The 27,523-nt window shown below is 44.0% G+C and overlaps 1 protein-coding gene across 1 annotated transcript in view; it reads right to left on the bottom strand.

The window, feature by feature from the left end:
- Positions 1-908: 908 nt before the first annotated feature.
- Positions 909-27,523, bottom strand: part of LOC310791613 (protein NLRC3-like) — a gene marked incomplete at both ends in the record, with an annotated part of 109,034 nt that continues 82,419 nt past the window's right edge. The window contains 3 exons of the mRNA XM_083653277.1: positions 909-1,092; positions 7,058-7,137; positions 7,251-7,386. Of these exons, the coding sequence (XP_083509403.1) occupies positions 909-1,092; positions 7,058-7,137; positions 7,251-7,386 (400 nt within the window). The remainder of the gene's footprint in view (positions 1,093-7,057; positions 7,138-7,250; positions 7,387-27,523) is intronic.

Below are 27,523 nucleotides of genomic sequence, written 5' to 3'. Positions count from 1 at the left end.
CGATGCATCCAATGTTGGAGCAGGGAGGGCTCCAGCCCTACGACCACTTGGTCGATACCCCCCAGGAGGACACCCCCCAAGGGGAGATGTCCGGCGGGGAGGATTGGGACGCTGCCACCACCGTCACCACTGCTGCAGAGGGGGCTCGCTCAGAGATGAGCATTAACGAGCCCTACCAGAAGCAGTTCCACGGGGTGATGTCGAGGGCCGCGGCGAAGCTGGGCATCGCCTGGGCCGAACCACCCCAGCATCAGTACTGCAGGGGTGCTTTTTTCAGGCACGCCAGGCCACGGGCGGGGTGCCCGCGACGCCAAATGCCCGTCTGTGTGGACGTGGTCCGTGCGGTGCAGGCGGAATGGGAAAAGCCTCAGGAGGCCAAGCCGCTATGCGCGGGCATGGCTCCGTGGTCAGTGGTCGAGGGCGAGGAGAAGCTCGCGTTCTCCGCGATGCCCCCCTCGAGGAGCTGGTGGCCAGACACCTGGCCTCCAATGCCGGCAGACCCACGCTGCCCTCCAAGGCGTGCCAGCTGACGGCCAGGCTGGCCGAAAAGGCGTATTTGGCAGCGGGGCAGTCCGCCGCCATTACAAACAACCTTGCCATCCTGCAGGGTTATCAGGCTGTGCTCCTATGGGAGATGCAGGGTGACCCCGCTCCTGAGTTGTTCACGGAGCTCAGGATGGCCACCGACTATGCCTTGCGCATGGTCGACTGCCTGGCGCAGAACAGCGGGAAGGTCATGACCTTCTCCGTTCTGACGCACCGACACCTGTGGCTGAACCTCACTCAGCTCTCCGAGCAGGAGAAGAGGAGGCTACTGGGGGCGAATATCTCTCCGGAGGGCCTATTCCGTCCTTCCGTGGAGGATTTGGCCCGGCGGTTGGAGAGGCAGCAGTGAGACTCCGCTGCGGTCAGATCCCTCTTGCCACGGCGGCAACGAGGGGACGACCGCCGGTTTTAGGCGGCAGGGCGTGCGCCGAGTCGCCCTCCGGGGCCCCCGGCTCCGCGAGCCACCCCACGCCCACGGGTGCGGGCCCCAAGCCAGGTTCGTGCGCCCTCAATGGCGGCACCCCACCCGGCCGCAGTGGGCCCATCCTGGGTCCCAAAAGGCAGGCCAGGATACGCGGCTCTCACCCTCAGCATGGACGAGGGGTGCGCGGGCGGCGGTTGACCTGGCCCGCTCTTAGTCGCCTTCCTTGGGGGGGGGGGGGGGGGGGGGGCTATGAGCCCGCCGTCGTTGGAGCTCAGCGCTCAACTTCGGTCCGGAGCTCAGCAGGGAACTGCCCAGTCCGCCATTTGCCGGGGCTATGCGCCCGGCGGGGGCGGCAGCTCGCCAAGGCCTCGGCTCGGAGCCAGCCTTCAGCTCGTAGCTTTAGGGACAAGCCCACCATCCTCGGCGCCCAAGGCCCGAGTTCGGTCGGGAGCCAGTCCCCGCAGTCGCGACCTAACCCGGCATATCAACCTAAGAATATTAATGCCAGCTTTACGTCTATGGTCATAGACGTGTCAACATTCTGTCCCCCGCCGTTCAGTTCGGGCGAGGAGAGACGTTTGCACATGCTGTGCCCCGTAAGGGCGCTCTCGGCCTATGGGGCCAGGACGCGTTCATTACGCACTACAAACCAGTCTGTTTCGGGCAGAGGGCCCAGGGTGGACCCCTTTCCAAGAAACGCTTATCACACTGGATAGTGGAGGGTAAGGTACCCCCGGAGGGTATCAAGGCACATTCTACGCGGGGCGTTGCGACGTCTTCCGCGTTGTTGCATGGTGTATCGGTGGAGGACATGTGCGCTGCGGCCTCATGGTCCTCTCATCACACATTTGTTAGATACTACAACCTTGACGTGTCCGGTTCGTGTTTCCGTTTGAAAATAGTCAAGTCCATTTACCTTTGTCAAAAACACCCAATTTTGAGCTATGTTTTTGCCTGCTTGCCAGCGAGCTAGCATACTGTCAGTTCCTACGTTTTCGTCTGGATGTCTAGTTTCCAGAATCTTCACTGTAGCTTGAGCGCACAAGAGCTCCAGTCCTCAAACATGGACTGCACTGTGCCATACTCTTCTTCCCACAGGGGCCCCCTGGTGGCTGCGGGGCTCTAAGCAGCTGCTTAGTTGGCTCACAGGGAGAGCAGAAATAAACTAGATACCCATAAACACTGTTTCATAATCAATACATGAATATTTCCCCACAACTCAAATCATGGATATGGATATTGATTGTGACATTTATTTTTTGTGTCTTATTTTTCTGAATGTCTTTAGGTGTGGAAACCTACTGTGATGGCAGACAGAATGGAACTCAATGTTTTGGAGCTCTGGGAGGAACTGTCGTTCTCCAACTGGTCACTCAGTTCTCTGAATCATATAATTATAAATGGATGAAAAACAAAGCTCACACAGTTTTCTTTATGAGAAATAACATGGTTACGGCTAACATGTTAGAAAACAGATTCTCCCTTACTCCCAGTAATGGAACTTTTAGGATAAGTAACATCAACCCGACTGACAGTGCTCAATATACCCTTCACATCTATCATCAAAATGGAAGTACAATCGCAGATCAAAAACTACAACTGTCCATTCAAGGTAAATAATTACTCTGAACGGTTGGATAAATTGGTAATAATGATAAGCCACATATTCCAGTATCATAGCCACTGGTCTAGTAGGAAGCAGGTTTCCCATGCACTAATAGGTTTGAAAAGTGTGTTTTGCATCGGGATGTAAATCGAATGATAACAGACATTTAGCTAGCACTGGTGCAATGCTATCACATATTTTCTAACTCTAGAGATGCGTATACATTGCCAAAAATCACTATGAGCACTAATCCCAAACCTTCTGGCTCATGACTAATAGGCAGATATTTTGCTATTTGCCATTTTTACTATACCAAACTTGCTAAAGATGAAAATAACCCTCTCAATCAATAACTCGTGCCAAAATGACACAGAAACTCTTTGTCATTTGTCTCTGTATGTCTAGTTCAAAAGTTATGATGATGATCCATTTTCATTGGAATTCCAAGAAGGCTGCAAAGATTGCCACCAAACAGACCCTTGCGACAATATTTCGAGTTAACATCAAAAAACAAATTTTGATGTTAACATGTGGACACCTTGAGGATTACAGGGGGTTCATGGGGACACACTCCCTCCATGCACCCAATTTATCCCCCACCCACCCGACTATAGAGGGCATGCTGTCTCAATTTGGATTCATGAGAATACTCAATATCAGTAATTTAACTGAGAATAATATAATGTGTGATTAATATAATTTATAATACTAGATTATCAGGCCGCTATGCGGCCTTCAAGTCTAGTTTGGGACTCCGGCCCAAGATTGTGTTGTGTGTGTAAGGTATTGGTAGGTGGCGCTATGCCGAATAGCACGAAATATAGCGCTGAACTCTGTCAGGTACCCCTAAGTGCACTCCCTGAGTAATATCTTTCTTCTGTATAAAGATAAGATATGGTCTAAACCAAAGCTAAGAACCTATTGTCTTATAAAAGACAGTTACTGTGTAGAACCCTATGTGAAGTTTGATTTGGACAGACGGAAAATACGCTCTGGAACTCTTCCCTTGGCACTAGAGACTGGCAGGTTTAATGCTACCCCTGAAGAATATAGATTAAATTCCATGATTCTGTCTGTTTTTTCTGCATTGCAGAAATCATATGGCCCTACTAATTGCATTGCTGATTCTGTCAAAGTACAAACTGATGTGAGTCTATTCCCTCAGCCCGTGTGGCCTCCCCCCTGCTGCTCTATGAGTGTCTGTCCCAGGAGAGGATGAGGGTGTCCTGCTCCTGTAAGGGGGACAGTCCTCAGTACAGCTGGACTCTGGACGGACGCACACTGACAAACACCGAGCGCCTCTCTGGAGATCATGAGAAGAACAGCATCACTCTGAAACCAGGCCTGTCAGGAGAGCTCGTCTGCTTGGTCAACAATCACGTTAGCAACGCCACTGCAAGCAAGATACTATCAGCCTGTGAAGGTGAGCCAGAACGTAACATATCAGCCTGTGAAGGTGAGCCAGAAAATAACATATCAGCCTGTGAAGGTGAGTCAGAACGTAACATATCAGCCTGTGAAGGTGAGCCAGAACGTAACATATCAGCCTGTGAAGGTGAGCCAGAATGTAACATATCAGCCTGTGAAGGTGAGCCAGAACGTAACATATCAGCCTGTGAAGGTGAGCCAGAACGTAACATCAGCCTGTGAAGGTGAGCCAGAACGTAACATATCAGCCTGTGAAGGTGAGCCAGAACGTAACATATCAGCCTGTGAAAGTGAGCCAGAACGTAACATATCAGCCTGTGAAGGTGAGCCAGAACGTAACATATCAGCCTGTGAAGGTGAGCCAGAACGTAACATATCAGCCTGTGAAGGTGAGCCAGAAAGTAACATATCTGCCTGTGAAGGTGAGCCAGAACGTAACATATCAGCCTGTGAAGGTGAGCCAGAACGTAACATATCAGCCTGTGAAGGTGAGTCAGAATGTAACATATCAGCCTGTGAAGGTGAGCCAGAACGTAACATATCAGCCTGTGAAGGTGAGCTAGAACGTAACATATCAGCCTGTGAAGGTGAGTCAGAACGTAACATATCAGCCTGTGAAGGTGAGTCAGAACGTAACATATCAGCCTGTGAAGGTGAGCCAGAACGTAACATATCTGCCTGTGAAGGTGAGCCAGAACGTAACATATCAGCCTGTGAAGGTGAGCCAGAACGTAACATATCAGCCTGTGAAGGTGAGCCAGAAAGTAACATATCTGCCTGTGAAGGTGAGCCAGAACGTAACATATCAGCCTGTGAAGGTGAGCCAGAACGTAACATATCAGCCTGTCAAGGTGAGTCAGAATGTAACATATCAGCCTGTGAAGGTGAGCCAGAACGTAACATATCAGCCTGTGAAGGTGAGCTAGAACGTAACATATCAGCCTGTGAAGGTGAGTCAGAACGTAACATATCAGCCTGTGAAGGTGAGTCAGAACGTAACATATCAGCCTGTGAAGGTGAGCCAGAATGTAACACATCAGCCTGTGAAGGTGAGTCAGAATGTAACATATCAGCCTGTGAAGGTGAGTCAGAATGTAACACATCAGCCTGTGAAGGTGAGTCAGAATGTAACATATCAGACTGTGAAGGTGAGCCAGAATGTAACATATCAGCCTGTGAAGGTGAGTCAGAACATAACATATCAGCCTGTGAAGGTGAGCCAGAACACAACATATCAGTCTGTTAAGTTGAAGGTGAGCCAGAACACAACATATCAGTCTGTTAAGTTGAAGGTGAGCCAGAACGTAACATATCAGCCTAGGAAAGACCACTTTAACAGGAAGAAGCCTTCAGCAGCTGGCTCTAGGTGGGCTTCCATCTGCCTTGACTGGTTGGCTTGAGAGAGACAAAGAGAGAGAGCAGATAGAGCTCAGTGTGTCATGGAAAACACTCCCCTTTAACAGGAAGGAAGCTCCCCTTTAATTGGAAGACAAGGCAGTCTAAGCCTATAGCAGAATAACTAGGGCCCCTAACGATAAGCTTAATCAAAGAGGAACGTTTTAAGTCTACTCTGAATGGAGACTGGGGGTGTCTGCCTCCGGGACCGAGACTGGAAGATGGTTCCAAAGAAGATGAGCCTGGTAGCTCAAGGCTCTGCCTCGCATTCTACTTTTCAGAACTCTATGAACCACGAGTAGTAGTAGTACTATGAGCTCCGATATGACCTGACCATTAAGGGCCTTGTAGGTGAGGAGAAGGATTTTAAATTATATTCTGTATTTTACAGGGAGCCAGTGCAGAGAAGCCAGTATGGAGAAATATGATATATTTCCTAGTTGTTATCAGAAGATATGCAGCAGCATTCTGGATCTAGTCCAGCCTGAGACGTATAGGTAGATGATGAGACAAAGCGTGCCTGGGCACACATACAGCTTCTGGAGAGAAAAAACAGCTTGAGTCATGTGATGTTTGCATGTGAGTGTGTGAGAGAACCTGACAGGCAGGAAACCTTGAGCAATACTGAGAAACAGAGAGCTCTGTTAAACAGGATGAGGTTAGGTAGAGGAAGAGGCATTGTCACACCTCCCTCTGTCACAGCTCAGAGAAATGTTGGTTCATAGAAGCGGATGGGGGGGGGGGGGGTCTGATGAGCTCTGGGTTAAGGCCCTCCTGAGCTCTTGGGCCTCTGGGCCAATTCCCCGTTGGTCCGTCCAGTATGCCATCCATGGGTAGAAGAACAAAAATGTATGATAAATGACCAAATCAAGTTTAAAGTGGAGCTGAACCCAAAAATGACTTTTCTTTTCTTTTAGTTCAAATACCTGGGTATTCAGTGCACCTATTTAATAATGTATGCCAAAAAAACGAGACATACAAAAACATACAACATTAAGGGAGCAATACAAATCAAACAATGGTAAGAATTAGATAGATAAAAATAGACAGATAAAAGTAAATTAGAAAGCAATACGAATCAATCAATAGTAAGAATTTGAAAAAAATAGCAATAACGGTAAATTAAAAAGCAATACAAGATAACAAAATGGGAGAACTATATAAAACAGGGAGACACTACAGATGCACCTAGTTAATGTTTTTAACCCATTGATACCTGATGCAGCATTTGTGTGTGTATCCCTTTAAGACCGGGAACCGCGTAGACGCGGTTCGCGGTCTTAAAGGGATACACGATCTAGTAAAAACACAATGAGTTTCCCTGACATGAGTAAAATACTTGTGTAAGAACTCGGGGACAGAGCTATAAATGATCTTGTGGACCATGCTAAGTCTACCCTTTCCCGTGGTTGTGCCTCCACTGGAAGCCAGCTGAGAATTTTAAAATGGCTCCTGCCAATGTGAGACCGAGGGCTCAGTTTCAATATTACCCCTTATCAATTTGTTCTGGGCAGTCTGAAGCCTGTTTTTAAGAATTTCTGTCAAAACAAATAATAATAATAATAATAATAATAATAATAATAATAATATGGCCCTAACCTGCTCTCTCTCTGCCCCCCTCTCTCCCATCTTCCCCACTCTCCCTCCAAGTCTCTCACCCAGTTGACTTGCAGGTGTTGGTGATCTGTGTGACAGTGGTGGTCGTGGTTGTGCTGCTGACCGTCAGTCTGCTGCTGCTCTACAAGTGGAAGAAGACAAAGAGGGAAAATGATGGTGAGTGACACACACACACACACACACACACACACACACACACACACACACACACACACACACCTTTTAGCCACACACTTGCTTCACTTGCTTGGTGTTGGGTGACGGTAGCCTGCAGTTGGTCTTGTGGAGTGTTGCATTATGGGCCACTTGGTAACGCCAGGTTATCCTCAGGATGTGTTGCAGACATCTGATATGGAAGGCCTCATGCATCCTGAGGTGGGACCGTACAGTGTTCACACCTTACAGCTGGAGAGGAGAGTTCTCATGACGTCTGCCAGCTAAGCAGATATTTTGGTGTAGAAGTTGAGGTCTTTATTTTGAAAGACTTCTCCTGAGTCTGCCAAAGAAGCAAGCTGACCGGAAGGTCGTCGGTTCAATCCCCGGGACCGGCAGGATAAATCTGGGTGGGGAAAGTGAAAAGCCAGCACTTGCCCCTCCCTCATTACCACCACTGAGGTGCCCTTGAGCAAGGCCCTTAAACCCAACTGCTCCAGTGGAGCTGCTCAGTGGCCAGCAGATCAGACTGTGGTTGTACTGGTCAGCTTCCAGGTGTGAATGTGTGTGTGAATGTGAATGTGAACAGGGCACTCCTGAAAAAGAGAGCATTGCTCTCAGGGAGAGTCTGTAGAAATAAAGGTTAAAAAAAAGAAGAAAAGAAAAGATAATGCTTGTTTAATCCGGTTTTGTATCTTGCTTTCGATGCTGCACTGGTCAGAGAGGAAACTGTCCTGGTATTTGGAAGATTTCACTATTGCAAGTGGTTTGTCAGAGATGGTGAAAGCTGGTATATGAGATAGGGGAGTAGATGCCCACTAGCATACTACTTTGGTGTTTGCCACATGTACAGAGAGACGCAGCCTGCCATACGCTCTAGCAGCAGCTGTGAGGGTAGCTTGCAGTGCCTCCGGTGTGTCGACCACAACTGCACAGTCATCTGCATCCTGTAGTTCCATGACATGCTCACATGTTATTTTTGTGACTGCTTGAAGCCTTCTGACGTTAAAAAGGTTTCCATCAATTCTGAAGTCTACAGTTAGCCCACTGTCCCCCACAGTATACAATAGTATTACTATAGAGTACCCCCCACTTCAAACACACACACACACACACACACACACACACACACACACACACGCACACACACAAACCTGTGTACTGTCTGTCCACAGGTTCGAACTCCAGGGGAAACTCGGGTAGCAGAAACTTGCAGGTGAGTTTTTCTTCTACTTTTTCTAATGTTCTACTTTTTCTAATGTCATTGTTGGTTTCCATGGTTTCTAACACTAATATATATACACACACACACATATATACTGTGTGTGTATGTATGTATGTGTGTGTGTGTGTGTGTGTGTGTGTGTGTGTATATACATGTATATATACAGTATATATATATATATATATATATATATATATATATATATATATATATATATATATATATATATATATGTAACACCCGTCCCATGTAGCTAGAGTATCCAAATAGGCTTAGTGTGATAGTACTATGGGGCGGGGCCTGGGTTATGGTTTCAAATTTAATGGCGCCATATACCTGTTCATTAAATATTCACTCTTATTCATAAAACGAATATAACTGGCGGTGCCTCCAATAAAGTTCAGGAAATATAAAATATATATATATCCCTGTTGTTGTATATTGTGTGTTTTTAATCTACCTTTTTAAACAAATATTTATTACCCAAATATGAATTACTTATATATGAATTACACAACAAGTATGCTTTAACTACAATAAACCCAAAACGTGGGGATTTATTACTATAGGTAACAAAATGTAGAAAAAAGTGCTTCGGATCACATATAAAATAAATGCAAATAAAATAATATGGACAGTTGACAAACAACAATTATTATTTATCTATTTATATTCCAATTCTTTGTTATTGATTTATCCATTACCTCTAATTTATATGTCCAATTACTATTATGTATAACCTCTTTGAAAACAATACACCTCGAAAATATAGACGGTTTTCACCAGAGCGCAACCCCACAGCACTTCCTTTTTCTCAGCATTCGGCAAACTGCAGAAATATTCACTCGACATCGTTACTTTTGTTTTCGTTGCTCAGCTGTATAGAGGGTTTTCACGGAATGGTCAGTCCTGCACTTGAATGTTTTCTTTTCTTTTATGTCCATAGCAAACACTGCAACAGGAAGTGAGCGGGGGTTCAATTTAGAATGTTTTTGTTGTCAAGTTAAAACCGTCTATACTGTGGGCCCACACTCACACACACACTCACTCAAACCCAGAAACCCCTGTTGCAGGCCTGAGTGTAGCTTGGGAGCATGGAGGCCTGAAAACTGTAATGGCTGCTTCACTTGTTCACACAAGCAGGTAAAACAAAAGGCACGTGCAGTCAGTACTCACATAAACCAGGAACTAATCAGAGGGGGATAGTTCATGGAAGTAGGGGGGTAGATGATGGATGGGGCAGATGAATGGCAAACGGGGGGAATGGATGAGCGGAAGAATGTCAGAAGAAACAGCAGACAGTCGAACAGCAGCAGCACACCCACAGGACCGAGGAGGAACTTCTCCACATGGTCCAAACAGAGCTTTCCTGGTCCGCTCTCTCAGTGGCCACTGTCCGTCTCCTGATTCAAATATATCAGCTAAGCAACAAGTCCAAACACTATTTCATGGCGATTTAGAAGTAGCTTGTCTTAACCAGTTGCTTCAAATGCAAAGCTAACAGTTCAACTGCAATGCTAATGGCGATTTAGCTAAGCTAACGGCTAAACGCTATTAGCAACAAAACATAGTTTTTACACTTCTAACATTCAGTTACAGCATAGAAAACAACACACAGACTCGTATTTACCTCTTATAGATAGCACAACGTCCAAAACCACAGGATACTGGTCGTCAAACCCTTGAGTTATGAACGAAATGCTCTCAGTAAAATATCTCTTGTTCTCTGAATGGCGACAAATCGCTTCTGTCGTTCCCCAACTCCGATAGATGCTCAGCTCACCACTAAGACCCGCCCCTAACCCTGAGACTGGACTTGGGTTGGCTGTTTGATTTACGACTTCCAATTACATTAAAGAAAACCAATGATTGTCAGATTAGGCTACAAAGCAAGTTAGGCTGATCGTCTGACTACACGAGTTGAATCCTTGAATGAACAAACAAACTATATGGTCATTTGCATGAACTCCAAACTTTGACTCTTAAAGCTGTAAACAGTATGACTTCTATTTTATACATGTTATCATCCATGTACAGTTTTATATTTATTTATTTATTTATTTTATCCTTGCATACATATTTAAACTGTATTTATGCATTTTTTACTTTATTTTTACTTTAACTATTTACATCCTGATGTCTACATACAGTATATGTTTTACCAGGGCTATATATATATATATATATATATATATATATAATTATGAGAAGGGTGGCCTATTTACACCTGAGCAGGATCTAAAGTGTTAAGTGTGTGTTAATACAGAACAGATGTAGGATACATGCAAGATGTAGGTCTGTTTCCATGGCTCGCACTGTATTTGAGGTGTGCTGTCCTGTCTTGTCACCTTGCTAAACTTCACATTGTTTGTTGCAGAGTGTCACCTTTAAGAACTCTGCTCCAGCCTCCAAATCCAATCCAGACCCCACCTACCAGAGCCTCAATCCAGCCACCATGGATCAGCACCAGTCATCCTCTAGTCGTGTCAGACAGGTGAAGTAAACATCACAGATGATTTGATACAAGCAGAAACTGCAGAAGCTACTGAAGATACAGATGCAGCCACCTTGAATTGGCGGCGGAACCCTGACAGGTCCTTGGCAGATTAAACAAAGATAACACAGAAACTTAACTTAATATACTTAACTTAACTTGACTCAACTCAACTTATCCTAAGTTTAACCAATTCAACCTCTTAATAAACAATACATATATTCTTAGTTACTACAAAGCAGGGTCCTGGTGTAACAAAGTTCAGTAGGTTCACAAGCGTTTTGTCCCATAGCCTGTAGGCTACACCTCACCTGAGGGGGGCAGTAAAGAACAAATTAGCCTTTGCTTGCATAAGGTTTCCAACTGCGGGCTCTCGTCAACACAACCATCTTGAGATGGTCTCAGCTGGCATGGCTCCATCTTCCCAGTGGCTTCCTTCAGTTGTTTGGGTTCCAAGCCGACCTTCTGTAAGAAATATCACACTGATGTTGCTGGGAAACCACAGCAGCTGACTTCAGTGGGGAATAAGGTTGCGTGCCGTGCCTTCCTTTGACAAGAGCCAGTCCAATCTAACTGTAGACAGCGGCCTCTGTTGGAATAGAGTGAAACAGCAGTAAAGACTCATTGTAGACATTCACCTCCAGATGTATTAACATGATGCTGCCTTTTATTGATTTTTTGGGGTTTGTTTTGTTTTCCTTTGAGAACGTTGAGGGCCAGATTGAGATGATAGATGGTCCAGTGGCCGGGGTCCGGCCCTGGGGCCGTATCTTGCTCATGTGTGTTTGAAACTTTAGAGTGTTTCGTGTTAATGCAGAACAGATGTAGGACTGTTGGCTCCCACTGTATTTGAGGTGTGCTGTCCTGTCTTGTCACCTTGCTAAACTTCACCTTGTTTGTTGCAGATTCCCACCAAGAAGAAGTCTGCTCCAGCCTTTAAATCCAATCCAGACTCCACCTACCAGAGCCTCAATCCAGCCACCATGGATCATCAGGACCAGTCATACTCTACTGTCAAACAGGTGAAGTAAACATCATGCAGAGATGCTTTGATACAAGCAGAAACTGCAGGAGCTACTGAAGATACAGATGCAGCCACCTTGAATTGACGGCGGCTCCCTGACAGGTCCTTGGCATATTAAACAAAAATATCAACAACACAGAAACTTAACTTAATATACTTGATTTGACTCAACTCAACTTATCCTAAGTTTAACTAAGTTTAACCAATTCAACCTCTTAATAAACAATATTCTTAGTTACTCCAAACCAAGGTCCCTTATGGTGTAACAAAGGTCTGTTCTTTGGGTGGCAGCCGCCTGGCAGCTGCCTGGGATCCAGCTGGGAGCACCAATTAAAGATGGCTGCCACTGTATGGTGTTGCCAGTTCCTCATGGTGGTCTTCCCTGGTGAAGGGTGGTCAAAGCATTCATATAGTTGGGAACCCTTCTGCATCTTCAGCAGTTATCTCAGGTTCACAAGCGTTTTGTCCCTGATGCCGGGATTCCACTGAGTGCATTTGCATTGAGTTGCTGCTGTGCTCCGGTTTTGCTCCGTGCTCCGCCAACACTAACCGGCGGCGTGCAGAGCACGTCACGGCTCCGCTCCGCCAGACAGCTGGAGTGACGAGACTGACAAGTTCTTGCGGTGAAATCGCGTGCATTCACGCGAGACAATTTGTATGTGGGATAAATACAACAACAAACAGGCAGAAGATCATTGTTGATCATTGTAGGAGGGGTGGACTTGCTTGGTGTTGTCCTTGTGTCATGTCATATATTATTTTGTGGTTTTCCACTTCAATGATGAACTTTTGCTCATCCATGTTTGTCCTCTGGCTTGATCTTGAATGCTGTAAGCACCTCTGACCTGTTGACTCCAGGCCTGGCTCCGCCCATTGTGATGTTATGTTGATGTGATTATGTGAAATACGATCTGGGGTCAACACGGAGTGTTTTATTCTGAAAACCACCGGATGTTTTATTTTGTTTCTGTGTCGTACTTCCTGTCCCACTCTACCCTTATCTGTGCGAACTTGCTGCGGCTTTGCTCCGACATCCGGTAAAAATAGAAGCCTTGCGTATCTGCTTCGGAGAGCTCTGGATTGTTGGAGCTGGGACGGAGTAGACACACAACGCAGCGGAGTTGGTGGAAGTTGACACATTGATTAGAGTGGAATATATCGGCTCCGAAGCCGTACCGGAGCGCAGCCGGAGCATGGCTCCATCTCCCCAGTGGCTTCCTTCACTTGTTTGGGTTCCAAGCCGACCTTCTGTAAGAAGGTCCGCTCCTCCACCACTGCAGGACGCCTCGGCCCTCCTCTGCTACGGGGGCTCAAAAGTCGCTCATCCCGATCGCGACTCTTCTCGTCCCTGGCACCTCAATGATGGAACGAGCTCCCACCTTCGGTCAGGACGGCCGAATCACTGCCGATCTTTCGGCAAAGACTAAAAACACACCTTTTCAGGCTCCAAAATATCTAGATGTCCTCTCTTAGTTAGAAACTCGACATTCAGAGGCAACATTTCTCTTTTTTGAAGAATTCATCCTAACTCTGTTTCTGTCATCGCAACCGCTAATGTTACTAACCTGCCACTTGAGTTGAGCAAGAGTCAACTTGAGGCCTTTAGTCCAGTCTAACTGTAGACAGCGGCCTCTGTTGGAATAGAGTTAAACAGCAGTACAGACTCATTGTAGACATTCACCTCCAGATGTATTAACTCATTCATGGCCAAAGACGTCTTTGACGTGTTATCAGCAATAGCCCTCCCAGCCAATGACGTGTTTGACGTGTTTTTGTTTTTATTAGTACAGCGCGTAGTTCAAACACTTCCCCAGCCTGTGACATAGTTTCAGGTCCCTGCCTCAAAGGCAAGCCGACAACACGCGATCAAACACATACCGCAGCTGTTGTTTTGAAATTAGCAGGAGGAAAAACAGAGAAACGCGCTTCCTTGTAGAGAGGAGAAACGCCATTGAAACGCCCCTCGGCGCGCTGCACTGCTCGCCTTGCTGCAGGGCGAACCTGGATTGTTCGCAGTAGTCAAACCCGTGTCGAACATGATCGATCCGGTTCCAGCGCCTGGTCCCAAAGCCAAGCCCGACCCGTTCCTGTGTCGCAGCATTCGTCCCAGCCCGACTGAGAGGAGGAAAACGATGCGAGGCAGAGGAGGCTAGACGCTGATCTCAGACCAGATGGGTGTTCCCCTCCTATGCTAATTTGCGGGGCGATCAATAGTGTTCCCTTGGAAGGAGGTGCGATGGACAGAACTCTCTCTCTCTCTCTGTGTGTGTGTGTGTGTGTGTGTGTGTGTGTGTGTGTGTGTGTGTGTGTGTGTGTGTGTGTGTGTGTGTGTCTGTCTGTCTGTCTGTCTGTCTGTCTGTCTGTCTGTCTGTCTGTCTGTCTGTGTGTCTGTCTGCACACTCACTCACACTGAGTAAACTGTATTGTTGAATGTAAAGCACTTCATGTATATATATATATTTTTTGTCATTTGTGTCATAACGAATAATATTTACATGTCTGATGTCAATACAGTTCAAAATAAAAGAATTGAGAGCGAGTTCTGCCTGAGATTGTGTGCTGTACAAAAATGCCATTTTCTGCAATTTCTTTTCTCAGAGAGACCTTTTTGGTGAAAACAGGGTGTATATAAATGGCTATAAGTAGAGTACAGAACATGCTAAAAGCTCACTTTTTTTCCCCTGGTGAACCCAGATACGTACATCTTCATTTTGAGGTATTGCAAATCACTCTGGTGCTAATAGATAATTTACTGTGGGTCTTGAAAGATGACCAACAATTATGAAAATCTTTGGCCTGTGCTAAATATTGGCAGTCCTAAACTGGCCATGAATGAGTTAACATGATGCTGCCTTTTATTTGATTTTTTGGGGGTTGTTTTGTTTTCCTTTGAGAACATTGAGGGCCGGATTGAGTCTGGCCCTGCGGCCGTATCTTGCTCATGTGTGGTTTAAACTTTAGAGTGTTTTGTGTTAACTCATTCATGGCCAGTTTAGGACTGCCAATATTTAGCACAGGCCAAAGATTTTCATAATTGTTGGTCATCTTTCAAGACCCACAGTAAATTATCTATTAGCACCAAAGTGATTTGCAATACCTCAAAATTAAGATGTACGTCTCTGGGTTCACCAGAAAAAAAAGTGAGCTTTTAGCATGTTCTGTACTCTACTTATAGCCATTTATATACACCCTGTTTTCACCAAAAAGGTCTCTCTGAGAAGAGAAATGGCAGAAAATTGCATTTTTGTGCAAGGACACAATCTCAGGCAGAACTCGCTCTCAATTCTTTTATTTTGAACTGTATTGACATCAGACATGTAAATATTATTTGTTATGACACAAATGACAAAAAAAAAAAAATATATATATATATATATATATACTGTATACATGAAGTGCTTTTTTTACATTCAACAATACAGTTTACTCAGTGTGAGTGAGTGTGAATATGTGTGTGTGTGCGCGGGGCCCATGTGTGTCTCTTTACATTACATTACATTTCGTCATTTAGCAGACCTAAATGACCGTCCTGACCGTCCTGACCTCATTCTGAGATGTGGGCTCACAATCGGCTCCTCATCTGAAATAAAAGCAACATATCCTCAGTAAACTATATAATCACATTTACAGTGGTCTGCAGAACTGGGAGGGCCCAACGCTGCGGCGTTGCAGCGGCCTCCCGTGGCCTCCCGTGGCCTGCCGCGGCTTCCCGGAGTATTTTTCTTCACCAGCAGCTGCAGTGCGCAAAAGAGCCGCCAGGTGGCACGTGTGAGCAGTCTCTACAGGCGGAAGTCACCTGTGCGTTCGTTCCAAACATTTCCATCTTTGAAGCACCACTTTGAAGACAGAGTGACTTGTAACGTTACAATAATTCAAGGTGAGTGAGTTTCAATTGATGTTAAGGTTAATGTTCAAACACCAGCTGTTTGGATATTTCCCAGAAAGCTATAACTTTTTACACATACAGCCATGGGGTGTATATAAACCCCTCGCAAATACTGCATGATATAGTGAAGTGGGGGAAGTTTGACCATAACAACATTGCACGCGGTTTCTTTACCAAAATGCTCTGCATTGCAGATTGAATAATAAAAAAGGCAAACTGGTCAACGTGACGCGAGGGGGACGTGCGGGCGGCATTAAACGAACGCACCCAAGTATGTTAGAGAAGCAGTATAGCGGAGGGGAGGCGGACCTCTGAGCCTTCCTCATCGGACCATCGTGATTAATTAATTGGTTTGAATTACAAATTTGCAGATTTAATCGTAAAAAAGGCCAATTCCACTCAACGTAACGCTCGTGGGAGGTGCAAGCGTTGTTGAACAAGCGCGCCCTAAGTAGCCTACAGTGTCAGTGCAGTTCAGACTGGGGAGGCGGACTAGCAGATTCAGCAGAAGTCATTTGTGTTGTGGAAAATGTTTTTCACATTCTTTCCTGTTTTAAACCCAATGTGAGTAATGAACAGGTCTTCAACTGTGAATTCAACTCGCCTATTTGCATGAAGTCGCTTCCATTACATCCTGCTGCTGTGTTTATCTCTCTCCAATAGCGTTAGGTTCAAAGACACGCGATAACTAACGTTATCCGCCAGTAATTCTCCCTGTTTTCTGCCAGCAACACACACGTTGTTGGTCAGGATCTGTATCGTTAACGTTATTTGTTTTGGCCTTTCAATATTACTGGTAGTGATATAGTGCTTAGTTCAGCCGCTTGACTGTACTTATTAGTAGCCTATCCAGTGGTGTCTCTCATGCAGAGATCAGCTGTCAGGTTGTGAACGTGCAGCGTCGCAGCCAAACAGTAGCCTATCGCAGCTACTTCATAAACCAATTAATGAATTCATAAATACCACCGCAATGGCTATTTGGTTGACATCGCACCCTCGCAACCCTAATCACATATATTATTTTGTTGTTGTTTTTCAGGACAACCCTCCCTTGCTGACGAGCCTTCAGTGAGACAAAGTGCTCCACCCTCCAAGCTACTGTACTGTAGCCTACTTGCCGTGCTGGGACCAGACGAGAGCATTTTCAAGAATAAAAGTTGAAACAAACAATACTCATTGACAGAACAGAAGGCAATCATTTGATCTGAAACACTGCAATATCATATCACTGAGCTTAAAGAAAGGCTCAACAGTGTGAATGAATGAAATATAAAACAGGTACTGCTGCTAAATTAAATTGCAGCCACTGTACATTACACATAACCTCTGTTAATATGTCTGCTGTTAATTAACAGTCTAAGTGGTTCTTGCTGAAACGCGTACGTTGTTGCAGTGTTTGAAACAGGAATAAAACCCTCAAAGGACATTTTTTGAGTGCTAGATCCTTCTCTCTGCTGCCCTATGGAAAGCTTTTTTATCCGGTGAGCTTCAGCTGATAGCTGCTTTGAACATTGTGAATAGCAATGCCCTTCCCCCCAGTCCTTTGTTTTGCTAATTCACCCTGCCACCCTGCAGACACTGAGAAGGTTTTTGTTTTAGAACAGGTTTTCAACGTGACGCGTTTTCTATACACAAACTGGATTTCCCCTGTTTCCCATATAAGTAAAATAGCCTAACAATAAGATATAGGCTACAGTAGGACAATTTGAACAAACGGTGACTAATCTGCATGGCATTCCATCAGTGAAACATGATTTTATTGAACAGAAGAGGCTGGTTGGCCACAACAGGGTGTAATATTGACACTGGAAATAATGTAGCCCATGTGTTTTTTTTGTAACTTTATTTTTAAGGTTTTTGTTTTAGAACAGAGTGCATCATTTTCCAACATTTCTCCACATGAGTGACAGTTTTACAAATGCAAACTCACAAAAAAAAAAAAACATTCAGGTCATCATGATGGGTGTTACAGATCAATTCTTAGTTTTTTAATAGTTAGCTTTGTGTTAAGTTATGTTGTTCGGTTACTTGTTCCAATCAGCTTCAGAGAGAGAGAGAAGAATAGAGCGAAAAATAGAGAGAAAAAATGGAATGAGACATGTGTTACGACTTTCAACAGGGAGACGTTTTAAGACGGACTTGTTTCCAACACGCAAATCCTCTGGTTCACTTACTTGATGAGATGGCTTGATTGAAGGTCTGTAGATAGGTCTTGGCAAGGTGTATGAGTGTGGAAGTGCATGCTATTAGCTACATTAACAAAAATAAGGCTCAATGCATGCATCTAAAACATGATGTGGATTTCTTAAACGTTCAACAAAAAGCGACTTTAGTTCCAAACAAAAATACTAAAGCGTTTGCGTGCGGTTTACTTGGTACTTGCGGTTGAAAAACATTATCTGTCTGGCATCTCAAACCCAGCCAGCCGCAGGTGTGTCAAATCAAAAATCAGTCTTGCTGTCCGACGCACAGTGATTGCATCATCACGCGCCCCCAACTAAGCGCCTTGTAGTTCTTTTTATAAAACAAGCAAAATGGCTCCTACAATACCGGCCCCTATTGTTAAGGGCGAAGTGCTAATAACAATAACTCAAAACACTGGAGCCAACAAAAAATGTCTATAAAATGTAAAATCTAGATGTGAGTGTATTTATGTAAGACTTCAGTTGCTGGCCGGAACCAGGAGGCAGATCTTAGTGACTGGCCTCTCTAGAACATTGGTCTTGGTCTGAAGCTTTACACTCCTCACTATTCCTCTTCTGTCAGGATTGGTATTAATGACTTTAGCCATTATCCATGAGCCTCGTGGAGCATTAGCATCAGCTATCAACACAATATCTCCTTGTACAAAGTTTCTTCGGACTCTGTTCCATTTTTGGCGCTCTTGCATCAGGGGAAGGTATTCTTTCACCCAACGAGACCAGAACAGATCCGCTATGTACTGTACTTGGCGCCAACGGCGTCTAGCATATACATCCTCTTGCTTGAAGATGCCTGGTGGAAGCATGGGCTGAACTTTGAGCAACAGCAGGTGGTTTGGTGTCAGTGGCTCTAAGTCATTAGGATCATCTGACGTTGTTGTCAATGGGCGGCTGTTAAGGACTGCTTCCACCTCACACATGACTGTGAGGAGACTCTCATCATCCAATGTTTGTTGTTTTGTAACAGATAGCAGAATCCTTTTCAGCATGCGGATTAATCTCTCCCAAACTCCTCCATGATGTGCAGCAGCGGGAGGATTAAAGGTCCATTTCACACCTTTTTGCTGCAAGGCTTGTTCGATTTTGTCTTTGTTCCAAGCTTGTACGGCTTCTTTCAATTCTCTTTCTGCGGAAATGAAATTCGTCCCATTATCTGATCTTATCTCTGTCACTTGACCTCGCCTAGAGATGAAACGTCTTATTGCATTTATGCATGAATCCGTGTCAAGCGAATGGGCCACTTCCAAGTGCACAGCACGACTGGTCAAGCAAGTGAAAATTACTCCATAACGTTTCACTGTGCCTCTTCCACGTCTGACTTCGATGGGTCCAAAAAAGTCTACTCCCACTTGTGTGAAAGGTGGAAAATCAGGTGTGACTCTTTCTTTGGGCATATCAGCCATCTTCTGTTCACCAACATTCGCATGTAAGCGTCTACATACTACACAGTCTTTCAGAATTTTTCTGGACAGTGCGTTGGCACAGGGAATCCAATATTTTTGACGTAAGTGAGATAACATGTGATTCCTTCCACTATGTCCTACTTTTCTGTGAATATGTTCAAGAAGGAGTCGAGACACATGATGATTCTTGGGCAAGATTGTCTGATGCTTCGTCTCTTCCGGCATGGCCAGCTTACTGAGCCTTCCACCTACCCTTAGTAGGCCCTGATCCAGCTGGGGATCAAGTTTAAAAATTGAACTTTGTCTTTTGACGTTCTGATGTTCCGTTTTCAACGTTTCAATTTCTTCTGAGAAGCCTTGTGCTTGACAGAATTTTACAGTTGCAGTCTCTGCAGCCTGTAAATCCTCCAATGAGAGTTTTTGAGCTCTCAAGGCGCTCTTATGCGTCTTCATTTCTTTTTGGATGAGGGCTTCGTGCTTGGTCTTGTCCAGCTCTTTAGTTATTATGCTGGCAGTTATCTCTTTCCTTTTATCCTTTAACTGTCTCAGGAGGCTCTTTACATGAAGAAACCACGCTGCTCGTATGAGTTTGGTCCATGTTGAAAAGTAGTTCATAAACATGTCAGTTGCTTTCTGTTCCATCGTTTGAATTACATTGATTGTGACTGGTTCTTTCTTGATTTCAGGGTCGTCGTGGGAAATTGAACCCAAATCCTCAGGATTGACTGGCCACATTTCTTTGGTGTCAAGTAAGAAATCAGGGCCTCTTTTCCAAGCATCACACTTGAGGAATGCTTCAGCAGAAATACTACGGGTTGCATAGTCTGCTGGGTTCTTTTTGGTGTTAACATATCGCCACTGATCGACTTCTGTGGATTCTCTGATGGCTCCAATGCGGTTTGCAACGAATGTCTGGAATCTCTTTGTGTTGTTTTTTATGTACTTTAACACAGATGTGCTGTCTGTCCAGAACACAGACTTAATTAGCGGGATCTGTAACTCTGTTTTTAACATCTTCTCAATTTTAACAGCTAACATGGCCGCAGTCAATTCCATTCTTGGGATGGTTACCTGTTTCAAAGGTGCCACCCTGGCTTTCCCAAAAACAAAGGTTTTGTGTACTGCATTTTCAGGATTCATCAAACGCAGGTAGGTTACTGTGCCGTAGCCTGCCTCGCTGGCGTCACAGAAATGATGAAGCTGAGCAGACGTAATCTCTCCAAAGTCCTTGGGTTTGATGCATCTTTCTATCCTGTAGCTCTCCATTTGCTGCAATCCAATGAGCCACTTCAGCCATGCTTTCTGATAGACATCTGGAATTGCATCATCCCATCCATATTTCAGCTTACAAAGCTCTTGCAAGATGTACTTTGCAGTGAACGTAAAAGGAGCTAGAAATCCTAGGGGATCATAAACAGAAGACACTGTAGAAAGGATTCCTCTTCTGGTGCAAGTCTGAGGTTTTAAAGCCACATGAAATTTGAAGGAATCTTCTTCGATGCTCCATTCAACCCCAAGGGCTCTTTCAACAGGTAAACGTTCTTTGTCCAGATCAAGGTCCTTTACTTCTTTGGCACGCTCCTCCTCTGGGATGGAGGTCAACACAGCTCTGCTGTTACTGATGAACTTTGTTAGTCGAAAACCTCCCTCAGCACATAAAGATCTCAACTCCTCACATAGATGTATGGCTTCTTGTTCCTTTGGGACAGATTTTAAGCAGTCATCCACATAAAAGTTATTCATGACAGTGTCCACAGCTTCCTCCAAATACTGCTCCTTGTTGTTCTCTGCAGTTTTTCTTAGAGCATAACTCGCACAACTCGCTGAGGAAGTTGCACCGAAAAGATGCACTGTCATTCTGAATTCGGTCAAATTCTGCTTGAGATCACCTTTAGGCCACCACAGGAACCGAAGGAAGTTTGAATCATTTGGTGTTACTTTGACTTGGTGATACATTCCTTCTATGTCCGCCATTACAGCAATAGGTTCTTGACGAAAGCGCATGAGGACTCCCAACAGTGTGTTTGTGAGGTTTGGTCCTTGGATTAGCTCCTCGTTCAGTGAGGTCCCTTGAAATTGTGCTGAACAATCAAACACAATGCGCAACTTGCGTTTTTTAGGATGTCGTACGCCATGATGTGGCAAGTACCACACCTTCCCATCCTCTTGACTCAGCTGATCTTGGGGTACTATTTCAGCGTGTCCCTTCTGGATGACATCTTCCATGAAGCAACTGTACTCTTGATGGAAATCTGTGTCTTTGAGGAGCTTCTTTTTCAAGGTCAATGCTCGCTGTTCCGCTAGCTGGCGATTGTTTGGCATGTAGATTTCACTTTTCTTAAACGGAAGCTGTAGCTGGTAATGTCCATCTTTTAGCATGGCAGAGGAAGATACAATGTGCATAAATTGCTTGTCTTCCATGGACATTTCTGCTTTTCCTTCATAAACCCTCTCAGGGAAGTCATGGTTGAAATGTTGTTTCAAGAGTTCATCCAAGTTAACTACTGAGATTCGATGACTATGAACCTGTTCAAGTTGACCTTCAGTGCGACTGCAGCCATTTAGAAGTCCATTGATCACCCATCCTAGCTTGGTTTTAACAGCATATGGTCCGTTACCTTGACTGTTAATCACTTTCCATGGTTCCATGGTCTTAGGTGCATTTATTCCGATCAGAAGTCCAATCTCTGCTTCAATATGGGTCAATTCAACCTCCTTTAGGTACTCCCATTCTTTCAAAGCTTCTGATGTGGGAATTTGCTCCTTTGAAACCGGTATTTCTTGTTGTGTATATGTTGCTGGCAGTGCTATAAAGTCATTTCCTTCAAGGTTTGATACCTCAAGACCAGAGACTACATCAATGTTCACGGTTTTCACTTGTCCAAGTGTTTTTAACAGAATGCGTGTTTTCTTCCCTTTCGCATTCAATTGTTTTCGGAGGGCCTCGGTGCAAAATGTAGCAGAACTCCCCGGATCAAGGAAAGCGTATGTTTGCACAGTTTTGTTACTGTTTGACAGCTTTATTTTGACAGGAACGATGGCTAGTGTCTGAATGTCACCGGCCCCATTATGAGCACGCTTCTTCAATGAAACTAAAGCGCTGCTCACTGATGTCTCCTTGTCTACGATGCTTGCATCTTCTTTTTTGTTTTCTTCTGATTTCTTTCTTTCAATGTGTAAGATTGTGGGGTGTTTTAATGCACAGAGCTTGCAGCTCAGTCTCTTTCTACAATCCTTGCTTATATGTCCTTTATTAACGCACCCAAAACAGATACCGTTTGCTTTAAAGAAATCAACTTTCTCTGTGTGTTTCTTCTTGTTTAACTCTTTGCAGGCTTCTGTCATATGATCTTTCTTGCAGTACAGACATATCTTGATTTGTGGAGCTGGGCTTTGAACTGCTTCTTCTGTTGTTACTGTAGCAAAGCTGCTGCTCTTACGTGCTACTGAGTCAAACTTCATTTTAGGAAGTTTTCTTTTGTCTTCTTTTGGTATTACATCCTGAATATTCCCAAACAGTGGGTCAGACGCCATGTTTGATTGTCTTTCAATGAAGTCAACAAGTTTTTTGAACTTTACTCTCTTCTTGGTGTGCTCATAATGACCATAAGCCACACTCCTCCATCTTTCTCTGAGCTTAAAGGGAAGTTTTGAGACAACTGTTCTCATGTGGGATGCATTGTTCATATCACTCAGAGCATCAATGTCCATCATAGCATTGCAGCAACTCCTCATAAACAGGGCGTACTCCTGTAGTGCTGTTCGGTCTTCAGATTTGAGTATTGGCCAATTCAAAGCCTTTTCCTGATAAGCAGAAGCAATGAGCACGTCATTTCCATAATGTTGCTGCAGTAGTTGCTTTGCTTTCTTATATCCCTTTTTGGGCTTCATATGTAGACAACTTCTGACAAGTACTTTAGGTTGGCCCGCTGTGTATTGTTCTAAAAAGAACAATCGGTCTCGATCATTACTTGTTTTATCTTCAATACAATGCTCGATGGTGCGAATGAAAGTCATGAAGTGAAGAGGGTTGCCTTTAAAAACAGGGATTTCTCTTGATGGAAGAGTCGAAAGCCGTTGTTCTTTAATAAGCATTTCTGTTATTTCGTTCTGCTTCAGCATGATTTTTACCATATCGCTATCTGATTTGCTCTTGACCGTAGTAGTGTGTGTTTTACCTTGCGGTAGCAGACCATGCTGTTTGCTCATTGTGGTTTTAGCTTGCATTTGCAACTGCTGACCACTAGGGGCATTTTGGAGGGGTTTTGGCTTGACATAGCTGCGTTTCTTTGTAATGTTACCATGTAAGTATACACCAGCACCATCATCGTCCTCCTCCTCTTCCTCATCACAGTCATCATCATCATAATCTTCAGCCACTTTATCATCATCATCATCATCATCGTCATCATCGTCATCATCATCTTCATCATCGTCGTCATCATCATCATCGAAATTGAGGTCAGCCTCAGTGACATGCATGTGTTGTGAATGCACATTGCTCCTTTCTTCCTGTTCATCATATACTTTAATTTTGGCATTTGCCGCAGCCAGCTCCGTATTAAGCATCAGCATTTCCTTTTCTGCTTTCAATTCTGCAGCCCTTTGAGCCAGCTGAGCTTCTTCCCTTTCCAGTGCTTGTTTGGCTTTAAGACCTTCAGCTTGGGCAAAGAGAGCGGCCCTTTCTGCTTCGGCCTTTCGTCTAGCAGATGAAGCTGTAGATATTTTGCTTAATTTACTGACTATTCCAACAGAAACAGCAGAAAGGTGGTCTGTTTGGTCTGGTTGTTGCTCCTCAATTGCTGTCGCATCTTGTAACCATTTCCTGGTAACAATTTGAAATTCTTTGAACTGAGCAATCTTTGGTATATACCACTGATTGTGTTCAATGTCTCTGATTTCTTCTGAAAGTACATTATACATTTCCAGCTGAGACTGTGCAAATTCATCAATGAGTTCATTATAAAACGTATACAATTGCTGGATAAGTTCCAGATTGTCGTATTCCACCATAAGAGATTCTATTTGATTCCTTTTAGCTGTTAGTTTCTTAAACTTTGCACTTCTTGCCTTCTTCAGCTTCTCAATTTTTGCTTGCAAACCCTTTTCAGTTAATCTGGGTACTCTCTTTTGCCCATCTTTTGCAGACACATCTTCAACATTCTCCTCTCTGCTCGGCACATTTTCCAAAGCAGCTTTTTCCCCAGAATCTTCAGTTTGAACAACTTCAACTCCGGCTTTACCATCTTTACTAGACATCTTTAAATAATATCGAGTCAAATACAATTAATGGCGTCGTCACAGAACGGCAGCTGCTATATCATTAACTTTAATTTGAAACATTGACCACTTCAGTGGCAACGTTCAATCCAAATGGAGAGATCCAGCACGTATCGTTAATAGTGAACAGATATAATTGCGACATCAAACGGCTTCTCCGTACAATGAAATGTCACAACTTCCAAGTGCATCCAGTCCACTTCATAAACGTGCACAAACTTCTTCATTTAATGATACAAGCAGTCATCCAGTTATGATCCATTAACATCCATTATTATTCATAGCGATGTCCAATATCAATCCTTCCTTTCCAGTCCGTATGCTTCAGAGGTGTTTTTCAACTTTTGTTACGACTTTCAACAGGGAGACGTTTTAAGACGGACTTGTTTCCAACACGCAAATCCTCTGGTTCACTTACTTGATGAGATGGCTTGATTGAAGGTCTGTAGATAGGTCTTGGCAAGGTGTATGAGTGTGGAAGTGCATGCTATTAGCTACATTAACAAAAATAAGGCTCAATGCATGCATCTAAAACATGATGTGGATTTCTTAAACGTTCAACAAAAAGCGACTTTAGTTCCAAACAAAAATACTAAAGCGTTTGCGTGCGGTTTACTTGGTACTTGCGGTTGAAAAACATTATCTGTCTGGCATCTCAAACCCAGCCAGCCGCAGGTGTGTCAAATCAAAAATCAGTCTTGCTGTCCGACGCACAGTGATTGCATCATCACGCGCCCCCAACTAAGCGCCTTGTAGTTCTTTTTATAAAACAAGCAAAATGGCTCCTACAACATGCATGTATAATATATAATACATTCAATGTGAAAATACACATGGGCCTTCCTCAGCGTTGGTCTTTGACTGAAACGTTCGTTGCTGCTGCCCAGATACATGAGGAAATAAATCAACAAAAAGACATTTGGAGTGCTGGCTTTTCTCTTGTTCATATCTCGTGCTTGCCCTGCACCCAGTGAGTTTTTAAATATTTTCGAGTGTGCTTGCAACCTGACTTTCTACTTAATATTTCTAGTGTGGACATAGGAGGTTGTTGTACAGAATTGTTAAGTCGTGTCAAAATAAAACTTCTAAGTTGAAAATACTTGAAAAGGTGCCTTTCTGGCTTCACTTTCAGCTATTCAAAACCCAGTATTAATTTGATCTCTGAGATTATTTTTAACCAGTAATCTTGGATTGCTGGGCATTTCCAAAATATGTGATAGTGATCAGCCATTGAATTATTGCATTTTCTCCAGCAATTACCGGATTCTGGTCTATCGTTCTGTAAATATTTTCTTATTGGAGTAATAAAAAAATCTGATAAGGTTCTTCCATGAAAATTCTCTCCATTGAGCCCATGTGGTTTTAAGGAATGGATTGAGCTGATGACAAGAATGGCAACTTGAATTTGAGGTCTTCATACTTTTCCTCCGTCATGTTCATGAAGTAGGTTCTTGATGGATGTCTGTAGCAATCATGTCATGCTGTCTGACTCAGCTGCTTCTGCTCAGTTGAACATGGAGCTGTACGATGTTGTGATTTACTGAAAAAGAAATTAAATTATTATTATTATTACTACCTACAAAATAATAACAAGCCCATACATCATCTTCTTTCTGTTAGCAACCGAAGCAGTTTGTTTACAAACAACCTGATCTTTATGGAACCTATGTTAAGTCCCACTATAAACCATTATCTGTCGTCGTTTCACGTTTTACTGAAAAATGCTGCCACCAGATTAAAGAAAAGACCCTGTGTGATGTTGACTGATGTGTTTTTTTAATGTAATGTGCGCGTTAGTTTTCCTAATTCCGTGATTGAAAAACAGCATGGCTCAGACGACAAGCTAGCTCCATATGCAGCTCCAGTCCAAAACAGAGCTATCTACTGTAGATTGATTAGCGTTACTGTAGCTACACCATGATGCATGACCGCGCATCAGTCAATATCACATAGGCCTAAATGTTTTCTTTAATCTGGTGGGAAAAAAATGCAATCAAAGTTAAAACGACACAGATATTATGGTTTACACGGGACTTAGATTTAGCTCCCATTAGCCATGTTCGCTAGCCACTTCACTTTATGGCTACTACCCTCCATAAGCAGACTACAGGCATCAGATAGGCTACCAAATAGCCTACCAACAGCACAGAACCATGTTCCTTGAGGAAACGATTAGCGGTACCATGGGGTTAATCACTGTTAATGTTACACATTCAGTTGCAGTTATCTAACGGTGGCATGGCAAGCCTTAGCAAACTCCCTAATGTTAGCGTATGATGCTAACGTTAGCTAACACAGGCCTGCTGTAGGCGACAATCTCATAATCTCCTGGCGGAGATAATAATAACAAGCCCATACATCATCTTATTTCTGTTAGGCTACTACCATAAGCAGAAATGATGTCTTACCTTCACTGTTGTGTTACAAATTTGATGGATGAGTACACACTGTAGCCTATTTCCACAGCGCTGCGTGGCATAACATACTATTATTTATTTATTTATTTATTTACCGGTATTAACGTTAGACAGCCTTCTTCTTCTTTGGTTCACTCCAGGCACTTCCTGTTGAGTCAATGAACAGAAATAGTGGACAGCGCCACTCTGCCATTTTAACCGTGTTGTGGTCACACAGTGTATCGTTTCTCAGGTGATTCAGCAGATTCAGGTGATATGCTGCCACCTAGCGTCTAATAAATATTACTGCAGCCTAATTGTTTTCATCAAAGCGGCACACCGCGGGAAAAGGCAACGCCACCTCCCCCCAACTCTGCAGACCTCTGTAGGACAGAGACAGTGTAGTGTACTAGTGTCTCAATAAACTATACGATCATAGAATGCA

Source organism: Poromitra crassiceps, assembly GCF_964638095.1.
Source record: "Poromitra crassiceps genome assembly, chromosome: 16".
NCBI classification, from domain to species: Eukaryota; Metazoa; Chordata; class Actinopteri; order Beryciformes; family Melamphaidae; genus Poromitra; species Poromitra crassiceps.
This window is presented reverse-complemented; position numbering and strand designations above follow the sequence as displayed.